Source organism: Cinclus cinclus, chromosome 2 (genome assembly GCF_963662255.1).
Source record: "Cinclus cinclus chromosome 2, bCinCin1.1, whole genome shotgun sequence".
Classification (NCBI taxonomy): domain Eukaryota; kingdom Metazoa; phylum Chordata; class Aves; order Passeriformes; family Cinclidae; genus Cinclus; species Cinclus cinclus.
This window is the reverse complement of record NC_085047.1, coordinates 87,688,908-87,706,944: the sequence shown is the minus strand read 5'-3', so window position 1 is coordinate 87,706,944 and position 18,037 is coordinate 87,688,908. Positions and strand designations below refer to the sequence as shown.

Sequence of the window (18,037 nt, the reverse complement as noted above, 5' to 3'; positions counted from 1 at the left end):
AGCAGGGCCACGGGGAAGGCCTGACGACCGCCAGCCCCGGGGAAGAAGCTCCTCCGGCACCCCGGGGCGGGCGGGGAAGCCAGCGGGCGCTGCGGGTATGTGTTGTCCGTCTCTGCCGGGTGAGGGGAAGCCCGCCCAGCTTCGTCCTCCTCCAGAACGGGAAAAGTTTGTCTGTTCATCCCAGGTCCTTGCGCCTAGAGCCAGGCTCGGACTGAGGCTGGGGCTGGGCATTGCCTCGGCTCGTCCCGTGCCGGTCGGAGCACGGCCCTGGCGAGGACCGCTCTGGTCTTACGGAATGAATAGAGCACCCGTGAAGCTTGGACGCAGGGGACAGAGGAGTCGCTGCCGTTCCCAGCTGTGAAGAGCGTGGGGTGCCCGCTGGAGTGGGAGCTGGTGTCTGTCAGACAGGGCAGGGAGTGCGGGAGGCGAGGCAGGGTCCCGGTCACAGCCCGGGGCCGCGGGACGGGCACACGCCGGGGCTGCCCCGGGCCCGGGAGGGTCACGCAGCCGGTGCCGGCTCTGCTGCCCCGGTCCTTGGTTCACATCCCGCTGACAGGTGAACTGCGTGCGCAGGGAGCGCTCCGGGCCCCAGCAGGAGCTGGATGAGCAGACACACAGTCCTGTTAGTGCCCTCGCGGGGAGAAGAGCCATAGGAAAGAACCAGTTATGATGCATGTTATCGTAGCACCACGCAACTTGCCAGAGGAGCATCTGTGGTGTATGTTAGTTTGAAATTTCTTTATATGGCAAATTGGCCAGATTTTCTTACCAGTAAGATAACACAAAGGAAACATTGATGAAAATGGATTAGGTTTTTCCAGTTAGCTGTTGCTTGGCCTCCCTTAACCAGTTGTTTCCAGTGACATCAGTCATCGTATGCTGATGGACAAGCAGTTGGGAGTTTGAGCCTCCTGGCATGTCACTGCCGTTGACGATGGCAGGGACTGTCCTGCCAAGGAGCCCCTGCGCAAGCAGCATATGCTGCAGAGCAGAGACTGTGCATTGAGTTTTAATGCTACTTACATCTTTTCCACTTTGTCCCATCATTCACTTGAAGACAGAAGTCTTCTACAAAGAATGAGTGTTTATTTGAGGTAGCAGGTTACTTGCAGGCCGTGGGTCAAACCTGCAACTCTGTGTCTTGATCTTTGGTTCATGTTTGTGTTGTGTATTGGGGTGTGTGTGTGTTGGTGATCCCATTTTTTCTCATGCAAAACCCATTGTCTGGTTATCTGAGGGTTATGTGATGGTTTGTGGTAGCCCTGAGAAGGAAAGACAGAGGAATGTGTGGGGACAGGTGTTTCGAGATCTTGTGCTCCTAAAAAGTGTAGAATTGCAATAAGAGGGAGAAAGTAACCAGAAAGCTGTGTATTTCATTGTGAGTAAATGGACTAAACCTTCAATATATTTCTTGCTTTTGTCTGCTTGCAAAGAAAAATTTGGTTTTAGACAACCAGAAATAGAAGACTGTTTCGGAAGCTGAAGGAGCCTTTTAAAAAGAAGGAGCAGAAGCTAATACATGTATTTACTGGAAAATAAGTGCAGGAGAGGAACAGAAATGCAGTACGGCTAGAGATAAAATAGGAAATGCAATTGCCCTCTGTGAAAACAATGAAAATATTAAGGTAGAGACAGAGAAACAACATAAACACATTATTTTTTAAAAAAGTATTGATCATTGCATTTAAGTGAGCATAAATGGTTGAGGTACTCCTGTCTGTAGCTTTGAATAGTTCTGCTTCTTGAGATCAGTGATGAGCTGCTGATACAGATGTGCTTTAGGATGCCAGAAGTGAATAATGGTGTAGTAACATCATAATTACTTTTATGGCAGAACCTCTGACAAGACCCTTTCATGACAAGACTTTCATGAGCATGGTTGCAGATTTCCTGTGCACATTAAAAAGAAAAGAGTAGACAAAACTGCTTAATGTTTTCCTCTTAGCTTCCATATCTTGAAGGGTAAAAGTGGTGGTTCTTATGGATGTGGCTGCAGTTCTGACCCCTTCCTGTTCTCTAAGCCCTGTCCTTAAAGTGAGGATTCTAGTGCTTGTAGGTGACTGGCTGAAATGCTTTCCTGTACCTACAGCACAGGACCTGGCAGCAGGGTCCTCTCTCCACTCACTGCATTTTGGGTCAAAGCGCACAGGAACTGCATTTCCCACGTGATTTAACACAATTTCTTAGAAATCCAATACATAAATTACATAAAGGGATATAGATCAATAGTCCTTACTGAATGGTGTGCATCCATCACCGTTATAGAAGCAGGCAGACTAGCAGGGATGTAGAACAAATATACTGAGTTGGGCAGAGAGGTTTGGCCCAGACTTTTCATCATACCTCTGAAAAGCCTGTAGCTGATTTTCCTCCTGCAGAGTGTTCTCTGCAAGTTTCTGTCAGTCTGCTGCATTCAGTGTTTTGAATATAGAATGGTTCTCATGGTTTTAGCAGAGCTACCTAAAAAGTAAAAAATGTCGTTACTACAGTTCTGTGTCTTGATATCTGATCTGAATTTTTATCTTCTGTAAGAGCTGGAAATGAATGCAATGTCTGAGAGTAAAGGTAACAAATCTCAGTGCTTGAGTAGACAGTGCATTTCGTGGCAGACTGAAAAATGAGGACCCTTGAGTTTGGTCCTTTGGGGGTTTTCAGCATGAATCTTAGGGCAGGTTTGTACTGGTGCAGTGGTAGGATGGGAATAACTTTTGAACTACTTAGCTGAAAAGAGACCAGTCTGATGGAATTACTATGGTATTTGCCTTTCCTTGTCAACAGTGTTCCAGATCATGAAGAATAAACATGTTTGGCATGTTGCATGATCAGTTATCAGCCAGGGGATTTCAGCAAAAACCAGGAGATGACAAACAATGTCTTAATGGAGGTCACAGCACCTGTAATCATCCACAAGATGGTTGATAGCTAGGTATAGTGTTTTTAGAAGTACTTAAAAATAGACAGAATAGGGAGAAAGAAAGGAAGTTTGAGAAGCCAAGCTGAAAAATGCTGCACTGAGAAGATACAAGTAGGCCTGAACACTGCTACTAGCTAATATTTTTTTCCCTTAAACTGGAGATACTCAGTTCTTTTCCTCCTCTTACCCATTTTGCATACATCATTTGGGTCCCAGGTCTGTTTTGAACTGCCTGACTGTCTGCACAGGCTTTCAGCATATCCTGAAGATGGGTCACTGCTGTCAGCTGTGGAGAGAATTCTTCCTGGAAACATTTGCATTGCTGGAAGGCAAAAGCTAGTTGGAAAAGCAATTGGCACCTGTAGCAGTAGTGTTGCAGGTGGGCATGCTGAAACAACATCAAAACCAGGCTTACTTCTGTTATTGAAGCTTTGTGGGAATGAAGAAGCTGGAATACTGGTATATGACTAAAAAACTTAATAAACACTTCCTTAGGAGTATTAACTAACGTTTTGTTTTTGCATCAAAGTGGGGAATGAGGGGATTTATTGTATTCCTTGGCAATTCACTTAAATGTCTGTATAGAAATTGTGATCACAAACTGTGCAGATGTGACTCTCATTGAAGTTGCCTGTGGCTACTTTAGGACTCAGACTTCTTTGAGTTTGATCCTATTGCTAGTTATAGGATTGTTGTGAGGATGCTATTGTTTGAGATTTTTTTATTAGATCCTCTTTGGTTAAATGTTCACATGTTGTGTTGCTTGTGTCCTCAAAGGGAAGCATTCACTCTTTTCCACATCTGAGTTCAGCCCCTCAGGTGTCTTGCCTCTCCAGCATCAGTAGAGGCAATAGTGCTGTATTTTTATAGGTTTTGGGTGTGGGTTGTTTTTTGTATTTGCAGTGGGGCTTTCACAGATACCTGGTATCCACCCCTGCATGTATTCCCCATCGGAAGTTGGAAATTCAGCTAAAGATACAGCTTAAAAATTTCTGTTTCTCTTAGTGGCTGGGAACTTCAATAATTTTTATCATTGGTTTCCTTACATTAAATCTTAGAGTCGTAGAAAATAATCTGTTTAAGATAGCAGTTTCAAAAATCAGGGTATGTGTGTATTCAGTCAGTTCCTGTGGGTGATTAAAACTAAAACTAAGCTCATTAAAAGTATAGTCTCAATTGTTTGGGTAGCCCTTCCTGCACACCTGAGGAAGTTCTGTCTTTGAGGCTTACCTACAAGAATACACCTACAGGTAGTAGGCACTGCTGCAGGGAAACTGAAAAATATTTGGCCAGCCTAGGCTTAGTGTTCCAGCTTGGTAGCTTCCAGCCTGTAATTTCTGTAGCTGGACAGGGCAAGAGTCCATGTTACATGTCATAAGCTGACTTGGGATAACCAAGTATAGTGTTAATGCTACATCTACCACTGAGAGCATAGCCTTCTTCATTCTCCCTTTCCTACAATGGGCTGTCTTGCTAAACTGAATCAAAAAATAAACTCTCCTTCAAGAAGGCTGGAGTTTTTGATTTGTCTCTCCAAGCATTCAGACCAACAGTGCTATTCCCAGCACAAACGGGAGGGAGGAATGTGTACACGGGGGTGACGGAGTGAGGCCTCCCTTTGATAACAGCAAGTGGTTACATTGCCTCAGCCTTAAGGTTAGTTAAAAATACAGCTGAATGAACAAAAAGTGAAATCTACTGCTCTATTTTATGACACACATACATATTAAAGTCTTTTTGGTTATGAAAAGTGTTTGTCTGCAAAGTTTTGAACTGCAACAAAAATAATGTATCAATCTTCTCTTTCAAACAGGAAGTGCCAGCTTTATATGGCTCACATCTGACAACATGCACCACCAGTGGCTGCTACTAGCTGCATGCTTTTGGGTGATATTCATGTTCATGGTTGCTAGCAAATTTATCACATTGACTTTTAAAGACCCAGATGGTAAGTTTAGCTTTAATGTTTGATGTGAAACAGAAAATTGAATAGTGCTTCACAAAAATGCTCTTTTATGTGAAAAGTAGTTCTTTGCGTGTTATTACTTTCTCAGTAGGACTGAGAGCAGAAAACTAAATTTCTGGAAATGACACTGCTGATATTCAGCTCCTTTTCTTGTTAGGAGTCTGCAAATCTGCATCACAGGAGTTTTTTGGTGGTTAAAAACAGAAGGGATCATGTTTGGCAGTATTCTCTTGGTAGGTCTGCTTTTTCAAATACATTTAGTATCAGTATTGTGATCTACCTGGGGTAGAAGTTGCGTGCAAAAACAACAAAGCACTATTACCTGTTTAAAGTCAGAAGATACTCAGAAGGTACTGAGGAGTTCATTTCACATGAAAGTTTGTCTTTCTGTCACTGCTTGTCTTGTGGCTGAGGCATTATGTAAAACTTATGGAAGGTTTTATTTCATTTGCAATGCACTTTGCCTTGCCACCTCTGGCCTGCTTCTTGCATTCATTCAGTTTTATCCCCAGCTGTTTGACTTGTAAACAGCTTATAGGCTTTTGCTTTGCTTTGGTAGCTGAGATATTAAGATGATGAGGAATTTAAGCCATTTGGTGACACCACTCAGCATGTTAGTTTTGTGTCTGCTGAGGAGCTGCTCTTACAAAGCCGTACTACTGAGAGTTTCGGGTGAAGGTGATGATACGACTTTGACTCTTAAGAGATCTGTGTTTCTGCATCTTCCTAAGACATGCAAAAAAATGTGACTTTTGAAGCGTTGGCACTCATGCCATATTTTTCAATAACTTGATAATGGATAAATACATTAGGTGTACCTTTATAAATAGTATGCATCTATGTGAAGATTTATTCAGCAAGTCTTACAGAGGAGACCTGTAGACTAACCTTGCTTTCTGTGGACTCAACTGTTCTGTTTTGGTACATCTGCAAATCAGCTAATCTTATGTTAGGTAGTTATATCTTCCAGTATTTCCCTCTATGCTAACTAATGTTTCCCAGCTCAGGTATTCTTTGGGTGGTTCTTTACATCTGAATTTGTCAGGAAAATTAAAATGTAGTTAAAAAAAATAATTATTAGAGAGCATAGCCTCTGCATTTACTTGCTTTTTATTATCTTGGCTTGCCAAGTTTTTTCTTTTTAGTTTTTTTTTTTCTGTGCTGAATCTTCCACTCCTTTTGAATTGTTCTCTGAGCAGATGATATATAAATTCTAAAGCTTGTCCTGAAAAGGCATGACTATGGTTAAGTGTATATATGTGTTGGAGTTTTTGTAATAAAACTAATGAATGGAAGTACTTTGAATATACCAACAGAATTTTGGAGGAAGTCCAAACAGGATGGCAAATCCTGGAGAAGCTCTTCTAGACTTAATAAAATACAACTTGTCAGAATTTTTTCTTATTTGGATGTGTCTTAGCAGATAGAATAAAACCGGCAGATGCTCAGTGAATCAATGTTCTTCTGTTTAAGCCTTTTACTGATGTCTTGGGTGCATGAGCAATAGGAACTTCTTAAGGAACAATTTTCTGTCCATCATTCCTAGTAGCATCTACAGGCATGGTTTTACACAATGATAGTGAAAAAATAGTTTAGCTGCTCTTTCACTGAGTCAGATTACTTGTATTTTACAGAGGAGGTCCATGAAGTAAGTCTGTGCACAGCAATAATTATAGTTTCTGAATGCTTGAATGCTTACATTGCTTTAAGTTTTGACTTGTTTTTCCATGCTTGCCCTTGTTAAAATCCAGAGCAGGCAGAGTAGAGTACTCCCTGATGAAAAGGACATAGGCTGTGAACACATTTTCTTAACCATGAAACAGTAAACCCCTGTGGATGCAGATGAGGAAACATTCATAGAAGAATCTTTATGCAGGGAAAAGTAATGCAGTATGGATGCAAAGAAATTTTCAGGGAGAAAGCATGTTCTTTTTGCTTTGTAGTTAGGAAAAGCTGCTTCAAATTATTTTTTATGTTTTTGCAGACTTTTTATGTAGACTAAAGCTATAGCCATGTGTTATTTTCTGTTTTTTTTTTTTTTCTGTACTATACTAAATGCAAAAGTTGAAAAGGGTTCTTCCTTACATGCTTTAATTTGGTCTCAAACTATTAGCTGCCCTAAAATCACTAAAAAAGAGCAAGAGTATCAGCTGACTTTGTTGTTGTTGTGAGAATCTCTGAGGAAGGTCATCGGTCCAGTAATAAAGGAAGAGGGGATCTTTATTTATTGTTGGTTATAGATGCTTACTTAGAGCACCACAAAAATAAAAGGGTGTCCATAACAACACTTTTTTCTTATACATTTAATAGTCTACAAAAAAAGAAACATTTCAACTAGTATAAGGGAAGAGAGGAACCTGATAGATTTAATTTTTTTTATTTGGACATGCTTTGGCAAGTTCATTGAAAAATAATAATCTCTAGTGCACATGTCCATATAGTTATACCAAATTGTCTATGAAGTGCAGTATTTGGATTCAGACTTTGATGTCTCTCTGCACACTTTCTAGAAAAAAGCAAAGCAAACAACCAAAAAAGCCAAGTAAAATCTAATGGGTATGTTTCTTTGATAAAACTCAGATGAAGTTGCATTCAAAATTCTCACAGAGGACATCCTTAAAAATATTCATAGTCTGTGTCTGTCTTGTCTAGTACCTTTCCATGTAAAAACAAATCTTGCTGTTTTATAAGCTTAATACAGAAAGTAAAGTTCATGTGTGTTAGTTGTAAAGCAGTAATAGTTGCTTTCCCCTCACCTTCTGTAATGCTGTTATCTCTCTCCCTTCTGTAGGCTATGGTGCCAAGCAAGAGCCATTGATACTGACAGCTGTGACAAAAGTGGAGGAGGTACATGTGCCAGAGGAAAAACATTGGCCTGAAGAACTCCAGGTGCATACTGTTGAGATAAAGGTTATGTATATTAAAGAGTAGAAGAAAATAAGAGATTAAGGAAGGGCTTCCTGGTGTTAATATGAATTGCTAGACAGGAATTATTTATTCAGATTGTTCTATTTAGTTGGAGCCAACAGAATTCATTTTAACTTCACAAAGCTGGTTTGTTATGGTAACCTGCTGTCTTGTTTCATCTGAATGATTCAACTTAATGTGTTTCCATTTCTAGAAGAAAATTGTTACAGTACTCCTTTATCAGGTCAGGATGTTGTTTTTGTTAGCATTTTTAATATAATGGCCCAGTTTTGGATTATTTGTGTTCTGTCTTGCCATAGTGATCAGGTTTGTGGTTGTTGAGGGCAAGCCTGTGTCTCCTATATTCTCTTAGATTTCTGCCAATCTCTGTTTCTTTTTTTTATCAGTGTCAGTTTATTTTTCATGATTTGTGCTCTTTGTGTTTCACATTTCAGCATTTTTCCAAAGTAGAACATGAACACAATAGTAGTCAATACCAGTTGATCTTTTATATGCATAGTTCTGTGCTTTCAGCAAATAGACAATGAAACTCTGAAAATCCTTTATACAAATGTGAATCCTTTATACAAATGTGAATTTGAGGCTGGTTGCAGAGTGGGCTCTTTTTTGTTTGTTTTTTGTTTGTTTTTTTTTTGTTTGTTTGTTTGTTTTGCATTGGTACATAAGTCATCTTTTGTTTAAAGTATTTTTGTGATGCATCATAGAAGGTAAGCTAGTTGTATAAATATGACTCTTTTTGTTTTCATTTTTCAAAACCATGAAATTTAAGTTGCCTTCAAAATACTTGGGAAAAACACTTTGTTCAGTGGAAGGCTGGCAGATATGTATAGTGAGTTTTAATAGCTTTCTTTATTAGTATGGAAGAGGATAATAAGGTTTCTGAATCTAAAGCAATTCCCTCTTGACTTCCTGACAGCATAAAATGTAGAATAACAACATTAATTTTGGTTGCATGCAGAAAGAATTGTTCGGACAGATAAAATAATCTGACAGGCTGTTGAGATTACATTCTGAGCAGGGGGTATTGGAGAAGAGTCACAAACAGAAAAAGTAGGTTTTTTTTTTTTTTTTCCTTATGGAACAAAAAATATTTTTCCTTATGGAAGGTTGGGACAAAAAAATAAAATAATTATTTTTTTCCTCTATTGCTTGGACGCTGTACCTAAAATCATATAGTCGCAGAATGTTTTGAGTTGGAAGGGACCATTGAAGATCATCTAATTCCAAGCCCTCTGCTATGGACATTAGCCCAAATTGCTCAGAGCCCCATCCAGCCTGGCCTTGAATATTTCTGGGGTGGGCCATCCACAGCTTCTCTGGGTAACATGTTCCAGTGCTTGACCACCCTTATAGGAAACAATTTCTTCCTAATGTCTAAATCTATTTCTTTTACTTGAAAACCATTACCCCAGTCTTGTCACTACAGGCCCTGGTAAAAAGTCTGTCTTTCTTACAAACCCCTTGTGAGCATTGGAAGGCTGCAGTGAGGTTTTCCTGGAGCCTTTTCTTCTTCAGGCTGAACAGCCACAGTCTCAGCCTGTCCTCGTAAGAGAGGTGCTCAATTCCTGACCATCTTCATGGCCTCCTGGACCCTCCCTTAACAGGTCCATGTCTTTCCTGTGCTGGGGCCCCAAGGCTGCAAGCAGCACTCCAGGGTGGCAGTAGAGCAGAGTACAGGGGAAGAATCACCTCCTTTGACCTACTGGCCACAGTGCTTTTGTTATGCAGCCTAGGGTGCAGTTGGCTTTCTGGGCTGCAAGTGCACACTGCCAGCACAAATCCGATTTTTTGCTTATTAGTATCCCCAAGTCCTTGGCAGGGTTAGTCTCAATCAGTTCATCCCCTAGTCTGTATTGATGTTGGGGATTGCCATTCAAGTTAGTGGAAAGGTGAAAATTTGTCTGTAGAAATTTAAACTTTCCCATCACCTCTTAATTAGAGAAGCTCCTTTTTTCTCTCACTCCACTAGTTGTGAGGCAAGAGGTGGTTGTGGTTCCTGTCTTAGTCTCAGAAAAATGAGGTATGTGAAGCATCCATTTTTGGAGAGAGGTGTCCTGCTACTTTTTATTTGTTACACTGATGCTCATTGTTCACATTTCTGTTCACCTGATTTTATTTCAGCTTGGATAAATGGAAACACTGGATGCCTACAGGTGCTAGAAAACAACACAAGAACACAGAACTTTTATCCTAATTTTTTTTTCCCAGCCAGATAGGTCACAAAATATTCTGAGCTGGAAGGGACCCACAAAGATCATGGAGTCCAACTCTTAGCCTGCACAGGACATCCCCAAGAATCACACCATTGGTCAGCCCCATCTTCTCAGACCATAAAGCATAATTTATGTTGAAATTCCCATCCTAACCTCTCAGAAGCTTTGTTACAGGTTGTTGAAACTCTGTGGGAATTCCAGTATTTTATCAAGGCATGTTTTATCCGCACAGATAAGACCCTGCTGCTGTGCAGCAGACTTAAGTTGTGTGGAAAAGTTCTTAGTGCTCTATAGTACCGTGTAATGTCTTAAGAGTTTAACCAGTGTACAGCAGCAGCACAGGAAGCAAACTGTGGACTACTCCTTTAGTTAATATATAGCAATGTTTTAATCACGAATCCGGGAGTGATTAAGGTGCATAGTTTGAGGATTTTTATACTTTAGAATTTGATCTGAAAATTAAAGTCTTTAACTTTTGTTTTTTTCTTTCTTCTCTGCATTTCATAAAGCCAACTGGAAAAACTTTGTCAGGAAATCTGATCCACCAACCCCTTGTTCATATGGAAAGACTTGAGCTTCTCAGGAATGTCTGCAGAGACACTGCATTGAGAGATCTCTCTCACACTGCAGTTTCCAAATTCGTCTTGGACCGAATATTTGTGTGTGACAAGCACAAGATCCTGTTTTGTCAGACACCAAAAGTGGGCAACACTCAGTGGAAAAAAGTCTTGATCGTTTTAAATGGTATCTACTTTTCTGTGGGTGTGTGGGATTCTTGGAGGAGGAGGAGGAAATGGAATTGCTCTAACTGGGGCAACTAATATGGATTCTTTCTGCAATTCCAGCTTTTCATTCATCACAGTTGTTTTTAGTCCTTTCAGAACATCCCCTTAAAATGAGATCTGTTCTTTCTGTAAAAATAGGTATTGTTATAACTTGGCTCAAAAGTTATTTGAGTCATGACAGAGTACCCATGTGCGTGTGGTAGGTTCGTTTCTTATCCTTGAGGTACACTAATTTATAGAATTAGGAATTATATGACAAGGTACTATAATTCCTTATTAACAATAATACTGTATTTCTGGCTAAAGGCCAGTGAGTTTTAACTAGGGATTTTAGCCATGAAGAAAGCCAGTTAAAACTTGGTGCTGATGTTGGTCTGTATTGCAGAAATCTTGTGTGTGTTCTATCAGTGGACCATCATAAGAGTTACGAAGATTCTAAGGTGCTTAATGCAATAGTTTGATCACCAAAGATATGTTATAAAAGATGATCAAAGAAGGAATAAAGGGACTAGTGTGTTTGAAAAATAAGCAAATGAGCTGTGTCCCTCAGCAAAACTTTTCTAGCAAGCAGTACTAACACTGAAAACTTTAATGTTAATTTCATCCTTGATCTATGGATGTAAGCTAAAAATCTAGCAGAGATATGCCTGTACCCGTGTGTGTGCATGTTTTTTAATACCTATGAAAGCCACACTCAAAGTACTAAATATGGAACTATATGAGGGCATTGGAAGTACCTGCTCTTATCAGCATTTGAGAGATAACATGCAAAGAATGCCTCAGGATGGGCAGGGATGTATTGGCTGTGCTGAGTGGAGGATAACTTATGTCTTAACAACAGGGAACTTTCTACCTTGAGTTTGCTAGTTCTGTCATGTTGGATAATGATAGAAAATTGCTTCCACATAAACAGTGGTCTCTTTTCTGGGTAGTCTCAGAAGAGACTGATAGGGCTGATACTTGAGGGGGAATAATTTATGTCCAAGTACCTAAGTGGTATTTGGAGGGTCAGGATGGGGCAATGCAGCTGTGGCACTGTGGTGGAGCTAACTCTGCTCCTGCTTGTACCAAGTATGTTCTCTGAATGAACACAAGGTATCAGTTTCTGAGGCTGTCTGATCTGGTGTCTGTTGACCACATGAGATTCACCTGTGGTACCAAAAAATACAATTGAAAACCTGAAACTGATAAAATACAACCCCCGTCCCCACCCCTCATCCCTGTCCCCTCTAGGAAAAAAAAAGTAATTTGGAAAACTGAGCAGCTGAGTGGTATGTATTACTCATTTCAGTTCTGGAAACGAGGCTGTAGAGGCTTTCACTTAACAGGCTTGTTTTGTAGCACCCTATGCTTGTTGCAGGTTGATATTCTGAAACAATGTTGTGTGAAGGTTCATGCCTAAAGCCCAAGGGGCCACATGAAATGTTTCTCAAGGTCATAAAACCTTCCAGGATCAGGATAAGAAAATGAACGCAGCAGAGTTAAGTGACGTTATTTTTCTTGTCAGCTCATGTGCTTGCAGAAATGAATGTCTGGAGACTTATGTTGTTAATTTTAGTGCCTTTTAATCTGTGGAGCATTCTCTGATTGGAATTTTTGTTCCAGTACAGCATACTTGTTAAAAAAAGTTTATGGATCCTGAAAGCAAAGTACTTTTGCATTGAAGCAGTTCCAAAAGCAGCTCATAGCATTTATTTTTGTTGGTGGTTGAAATTCAGCCAAAAAGCTGGTTCCTTCTTCTGAGATAATCCTGAAAGTCTTCCTCTATTTGTATGTGCAGGCAGAGGGAAAGAGAATGGGGACACTGACACGTGAGGAGTTACAGGCTTAGACATAATTGCTGATGAAATTTGCATAATATGCTTTTCTGAGAATTTTGGGGCCATTTGGTCTCAGACCTTGATGTCACATACGCTAAAGAATTTTAACAGTTTTCAGCTTCACAGTTAGAATCTCTCATAATTTAACAGTTTTAAACATAGTAGCTTTAAATGGTAAAAATAAAGAAAAGAGAAAGACATAAAACTGTCAGCCAAAGGCACACATGCTTGCTTACGCTCACTTTTTTCCCCTTGAATGAATCACTTGCTCTCTCATTTTGATTTGTCTAGGAGCATTTTCTTCCATAGACGAGATCCCAGAAAACATTGTACATGATCATGAGAAGAATGGCCTTCCACGCTTGTCCTCTTTCAGTGACTCTGAAATTAAAAAACGGTAAGTGGCCCTGCCCGTGAGTGTGAGAGGGGTTTGAGGTCAGTGGTGTTATGAGCAGTCAAGGGTACAGCTGAAGTCTGCATCTGAAACTGAGGGCAGCAGGGTTTCTGCTACACCACTTGTATTATAGCACTATTCTGTTATTCTCACAGATGTTGCTATGTCTGCCTTCCTACTGGCTTTGAAGGAGAACACCAGTGTAATTTGTGATGTAGTTAGGTGAACCAACTCCCTGGGATATAATGTTTCTGTAATTCAGTGCATACCTAGCTGTTTGGTAGTTGACCTTCAGAACTGAAGTTTTAATTGGACAGCCCATCCTGGTGTCTTACATGGTAAACCTTATTGCCTGCAAATAAGATTGTCATTGTAGTAGACTTACTTACTGGGACTGAACTGGTTAGATTAAATTGTTAGCGCTTCTTACCCCCAGAATATTTTCCATTCAGCTGAACCACTTTGTCTTCCTGTTTAAGTGCTTCTGGTTATTTTCAGAGCCAAAAATTACTCTGCAATAGAACTTCTACGTCACTTTAGTTAGATTTTTAACCGTGCCTGCTCTTATCTCTACTAGAGCCTATGCCATATATAATCTTTGTGAGGGTTGGCAACATGGAGAGAACAGGACGTAGGATGACAGTGGACACTTGTAAGCATGTGCTTGCATGCATTACACCATTCTGAAAAGTCAGCCCTTTATACATGTGTCACACATCAGTAGAGCTCGGTACAAGTTTTTTTGTTGCATGCAGTGGCACAAGGACCTTTATCACAGCTGTGCTTGTAGAATTGGGGTCACTTGTTTGTTCTGATATTGTGTGAAGGAAAATATTGTCACTGCATTCTTGAGAACGTGCATCTGTTCTCCTCCCTGTGAGCAGCCCTGCAGAAAGGAACTGTTCACCCTGGGGGTAAGCCCTAGTTAGGATATATGAAGCTGAATCCATTATTGCTTGGGTTACTGCATTCTGCTCAGCATGGAAGCTATGTTGGAGGTAACATAGATTTGGTTTGGATCTGAAATTACCAAAGGTTTAGGTGTGGAAAGCAGGATGATGTGGATCTGTTGATTTAGTTTGAGGACCTCTATGTAGCCCTGCCTGGCTTAGGAGTAAGTCAGAAGTATCTGGAGTATGATTCAAGTGCTGTACAGGCTGAAGAGTCCTTCCATATCCAGTCCATCCATTCTTATTTCAGTGTGGACTGGGCTCTTAATCTGTTTCCTTAGCTGTTTATTGAAATGAACTTTGTTTTCAATTTATTCCTCCTGCAGATAATCTGACTACAGAATATTACATATATTAGTGTCACAGTAATGCATGAAATTCTGTTGTAAACTGTGCTCTCAGCCATTATTGGAAGCATGATAAAACATCAAAATAATATACCATTCTTAGTTTTTTTGTACTTATTCAGCAATTTATCTAACTGCCTGCCAGTGAAAAATGCAGCCTTTTTATATGCATTTACCTGCACCAATGCATTTTTCCCCATGTCATTAACTATTTTGCTTTTCGGGCTTGATCACATGACTTTACAAATATCTTTAACTTGGAGCTCTAAGTGACTTTTGTCTCCTGTTTATTGTGGATTGAGATAAGCTAAACTCCTCCAGTTTGAATGAAATGTGAAAACTAGGATAAACTATTTCTTCTTTGTCCTGTGTGTGTGAAAACCGCTAGTAAGAAGACAGAAATTGCATTTAGTCCTACTGATTTATAATATTGATGCAAGTGCTCTTAGGATTCACGTTGCTATGTCTGTGGTCAGAGTTTATGTACATTTCGTAAGTATATACTAAATGCTTTGCTTCATTAATTTTTTTCTTCCTCTGTTTAGATTGAATTTATACTTCAAGTTTTTTATTGTTAGAGATCCATTTGAAAGACTTATTTCTGCGTTTAAAGACAAGTTTGTGCACAATCCTCGGTTTGAACCTTGGTACCGGCATGAAATTGCTCCCGGCATCATTCGTAAATACAGAAAGAATCGCACAGAGACCAAAGGGCTGCAGTTTGAGGATTTTGTGCGCTACCTGGGGGACCCGAATCACCGGTGGCTGGATGTTCAGTTTGGTGACCACATAATTCACTGGGTAACATATGTGGAACTTTGTGCTCCCTGTGAAATCACATACAGTGTGATTGGACACCACGAAACCCTGGAGGACGATGCTCCGTATATCTTGAAAGCAGCTGGCATAGACCACTTGGTATCATACCCCACAATCCCACCAGGAATAACAGTGTACAACAGAACAAAAGTAGAGCGGTACTTTTCAGGAATTAGCAAGAGAGACATAAGACGCCTCTATGCACGATTTGAAGGAGATTTTAAACTCTTTGGTTATCGTGAGCCTGATTTCTTGCTTAACTGACACCTGGGATAAGATATGAAAAAGTATCTCATGGATTAATCTAAACCTGTGTGAATACCAGCTGCAACACTGGCAGAGCTGAGAATGACCATTTGTTTTCTAGCTTTTTGGTGTTGCTCCACTTTTCAATGAAATATTTGTCATATGAACAAGTAGGGGCTTATAGTTGTTGTTTCCTGACCATGTTTCAGTACATGACATTGCAATCTGTTAGAAATTATGTCTCTGATATCTAAAATACAGAATTTTACTTCTCCCCTCTTCCTTTTAGGAAAAAAGAGGGAGGACAAATGGGCTATGATCTTCCTCTCCTCCAAGACAGAGTGCCATTTTTGAAATGTGAAGTGTTTATAGAGATGGCAGTTTCACTGTAGGTTAACCCTGACACTTGGGTAAACATAATGATTCCTGCTCATGAGAAAGTCATGTAGTCTCCCATGAGCTTTGTATATGAGAAGCCAGTACAAGACTAGAAATTAATTAGATGCTTGACAGATATAACCATATAGGTTCTGTCATCTGACTGCTACAATAGCACTGATCTTGTTTGTCAAAAAATGAACCTAATTAGACAGAAGCTTTTAGAGATGTAAGAAAATGAACTGGTTCCACACCCCAGCTGTCTCTGTATTTTTGTCAAGTGTTTACTGTATTTACTACTGATGTATTGAGCCTCATAATTCTACTTTTGATTTTCAAGAGATTATTTAACTCCTGGCTATGTAAGTTATTTGAGAACACCAGTTGCAAGTGGAGCATAGAAAAAATATGAAACTGTTAAGGGAACTGTGAAGGAAAATTAATTTAAAGTATCAGTTGTATTTGTGGGAGCACATACAATAATCACAAGATGCTCTCACACAATTTAACTTGTTTTTCTTCTAACGGTTAAGATTAATAAAGAAGTTACAAAAGCAAGATGTCATATTAAAGAGTTGCTTACTTGCATTAACAGTCTACCTTGTTCTTATATTTAGCCTTGCTCAGTTCAATACCTCAGAGAAGAAAGTTTATCCCTGTCTGAAAATTCATGTCCCTACTGCTAAAGGAGAGGAGTCAAGATGAATCCCTGATTTTTCCAGTGATTCACTGCCATGGTATACCAAGTGAAAAATGGCTAACATTTATGTCACTGATATGGTAAATTGGCTATTTGCCAAAAGTTTAAATCTCTCCTAAATTTATGTACCCATTTTATGCATTAAAAAAAAAAAGAAAATAATTGAATTGAGTGGATGCAACCATCGTATTTGCTTGTGCTTGTATGGTATCTTACAAAAAGCAGTCTCTTGTCTGAGTTTACCAGCAGTAAAGATCAGTGTGCTACCACTTCATTCTGCAGACCATGGAAGAGAGGTAGACCAAATATCTGAAATACAGGCATTGCTCTGTCACAGTGAGCATGTGAACTGTATTAAAGTCCCAAAGGATTTATTTTCAGAACAGCATAATGTTGCTGGCTAGAACTGCTAGTGACAACCAGTTCTATGGAATCTGCTTTTAATTCCAGCCACTGTTATGTTTTTGATAGCTTTCTGTATTAACACAAGGAAGCCTCTTGTAGTTGTGTAAAAGGAAAGCTATACCAGCCTGACATGTGCTGCTATCCCCAAACAGGTACCCCTGTTGTAGCTGGAAATGATTTCAGAAAGATCTCAAAAGAGGAACTGAAATAAAGGAGTATAATTAAATGGGCATTGTTAGCAAGAGAATAACACAGGGTGGCAAAGTTGGAAGGTAGGATATTTTTCAGGTTGGTTGGTTTTTTTAACAACAGTTACAGTGCCCTAACTTGTTAGCTCTTAACCGATGAGAGAAAGATGTTAACAGATCCAGGTTTTTCTGTGGTTTTATTATTATGGAAACTTGGCAAAATGCACTGATAAATACATTTTGAAGCTAATAACCCAATTGATTACCTTGCTGCCAATTTAAAATGTAACAATGAATAATGTATTAGTAAATTCAGGCCTTAAAGTTTAATAAAGTAGAATTGTTCTCTGAAAGTATAAGCTACTGATCACACAGAAGGCAGTGTATGTTTCTCTTTTTCTTGGTAAATTGCTTAATGTATTGCTTGCTTAAAAATTGCCGTATGGAGAGTGCTACATAAATATAATAATAATTTTTTTCTGAGAGCTTTCTCTGTACTGCATTCTCTCAGCCATCTGTGAACAGAGATACAGACTGACCTAGGCAGGAGTGTATAATCCTCTCTCATCTCTGTGCTTTTCAGGCTGGAGCTGCAATGCACATTATCATTTCTTCAATTCAAATGTGAAGTTTCTCCTTTCAGTTACGTGTTCCTGAGTTATATTTTCTAGAAGCGTGCAGGGTTTTTTCCTTATATGGCTGAAGTAACAATGGTGCAAATTTGGTACATCTCTTGAGGAAATTTGTATACCATTGTGGTCCTTGGCAAGGTGTGGTAGGGCTCTCCTTAAATTGGTGCAGTGCAGGCATGATGGTCAGAGTGTGCCCTGTTAGGGAGGATACCCTTGCCACTCTAGTTATGATGAATTAAATGCTCGTGGTTTGTTTTAGCTTGATTGTACTCTGCACAAGGCTTTTACAAAGGTAGTCTCAGTGGCATGCAGAAACATAATTTAGCTATTCAGATGTTATTTTCATACCACT

The 18,037-nt window shown here is 39.8% G+C and overlaps 1 protein-coding gene across 1 annotated transcript; it reads left to right on the top strand.

Annotated features, from left to right (window-relative positions):
- Positions 1–4,747: 4,747 nt before the first annotated feature.
- On the top strand, positions 4,748–15,400 carry CHST10 (carbohydrate sulfotransferase 10). The gene is made up of 5 exons (XM_062515032.1): positions 4,748–4,862; positions 7,672–7,769; positions 10,531–10,765; positions 12,918–13,023; positions 14,863–15,400. Exons 1-5 carry the CDS (start codon positions 4,763–4,765, stop codon positions 15,398–15,400), a joined length of 1,077 nt encoding a protein of 358 aa, XP_062371016.1. The 5' UTR covers positions 4,748–4,762.
- The last annotated feature ends 2,637 nt before the right edge of the window (positions 15,401–18,037 follow it).

Bases quoted from the DNA above. Each gene is read 5' to 3' on its own strand.
- CHST10 (XM_062515032.1), top strand. From the start codon at position 4,763: ATGCACCACCAGTGGCTGCTACTAGCTGCATGCTTTTGGGTGATATTC. The intron at 7,770-10,530 runs GTGCATACTGTT...CATTTCATAAAG, and splicing joins ATTGGCCTGAAGAACTCCAG to CCAACTGGAAAAACTTTGTC. The intron at 10,766-12,917 runs GTATCTACTTTT...TGATTTGTCTAG, and splicing joins AGTCTTGATCGTTTTAAATG to GAGCATTTTCTTCCATAGAC.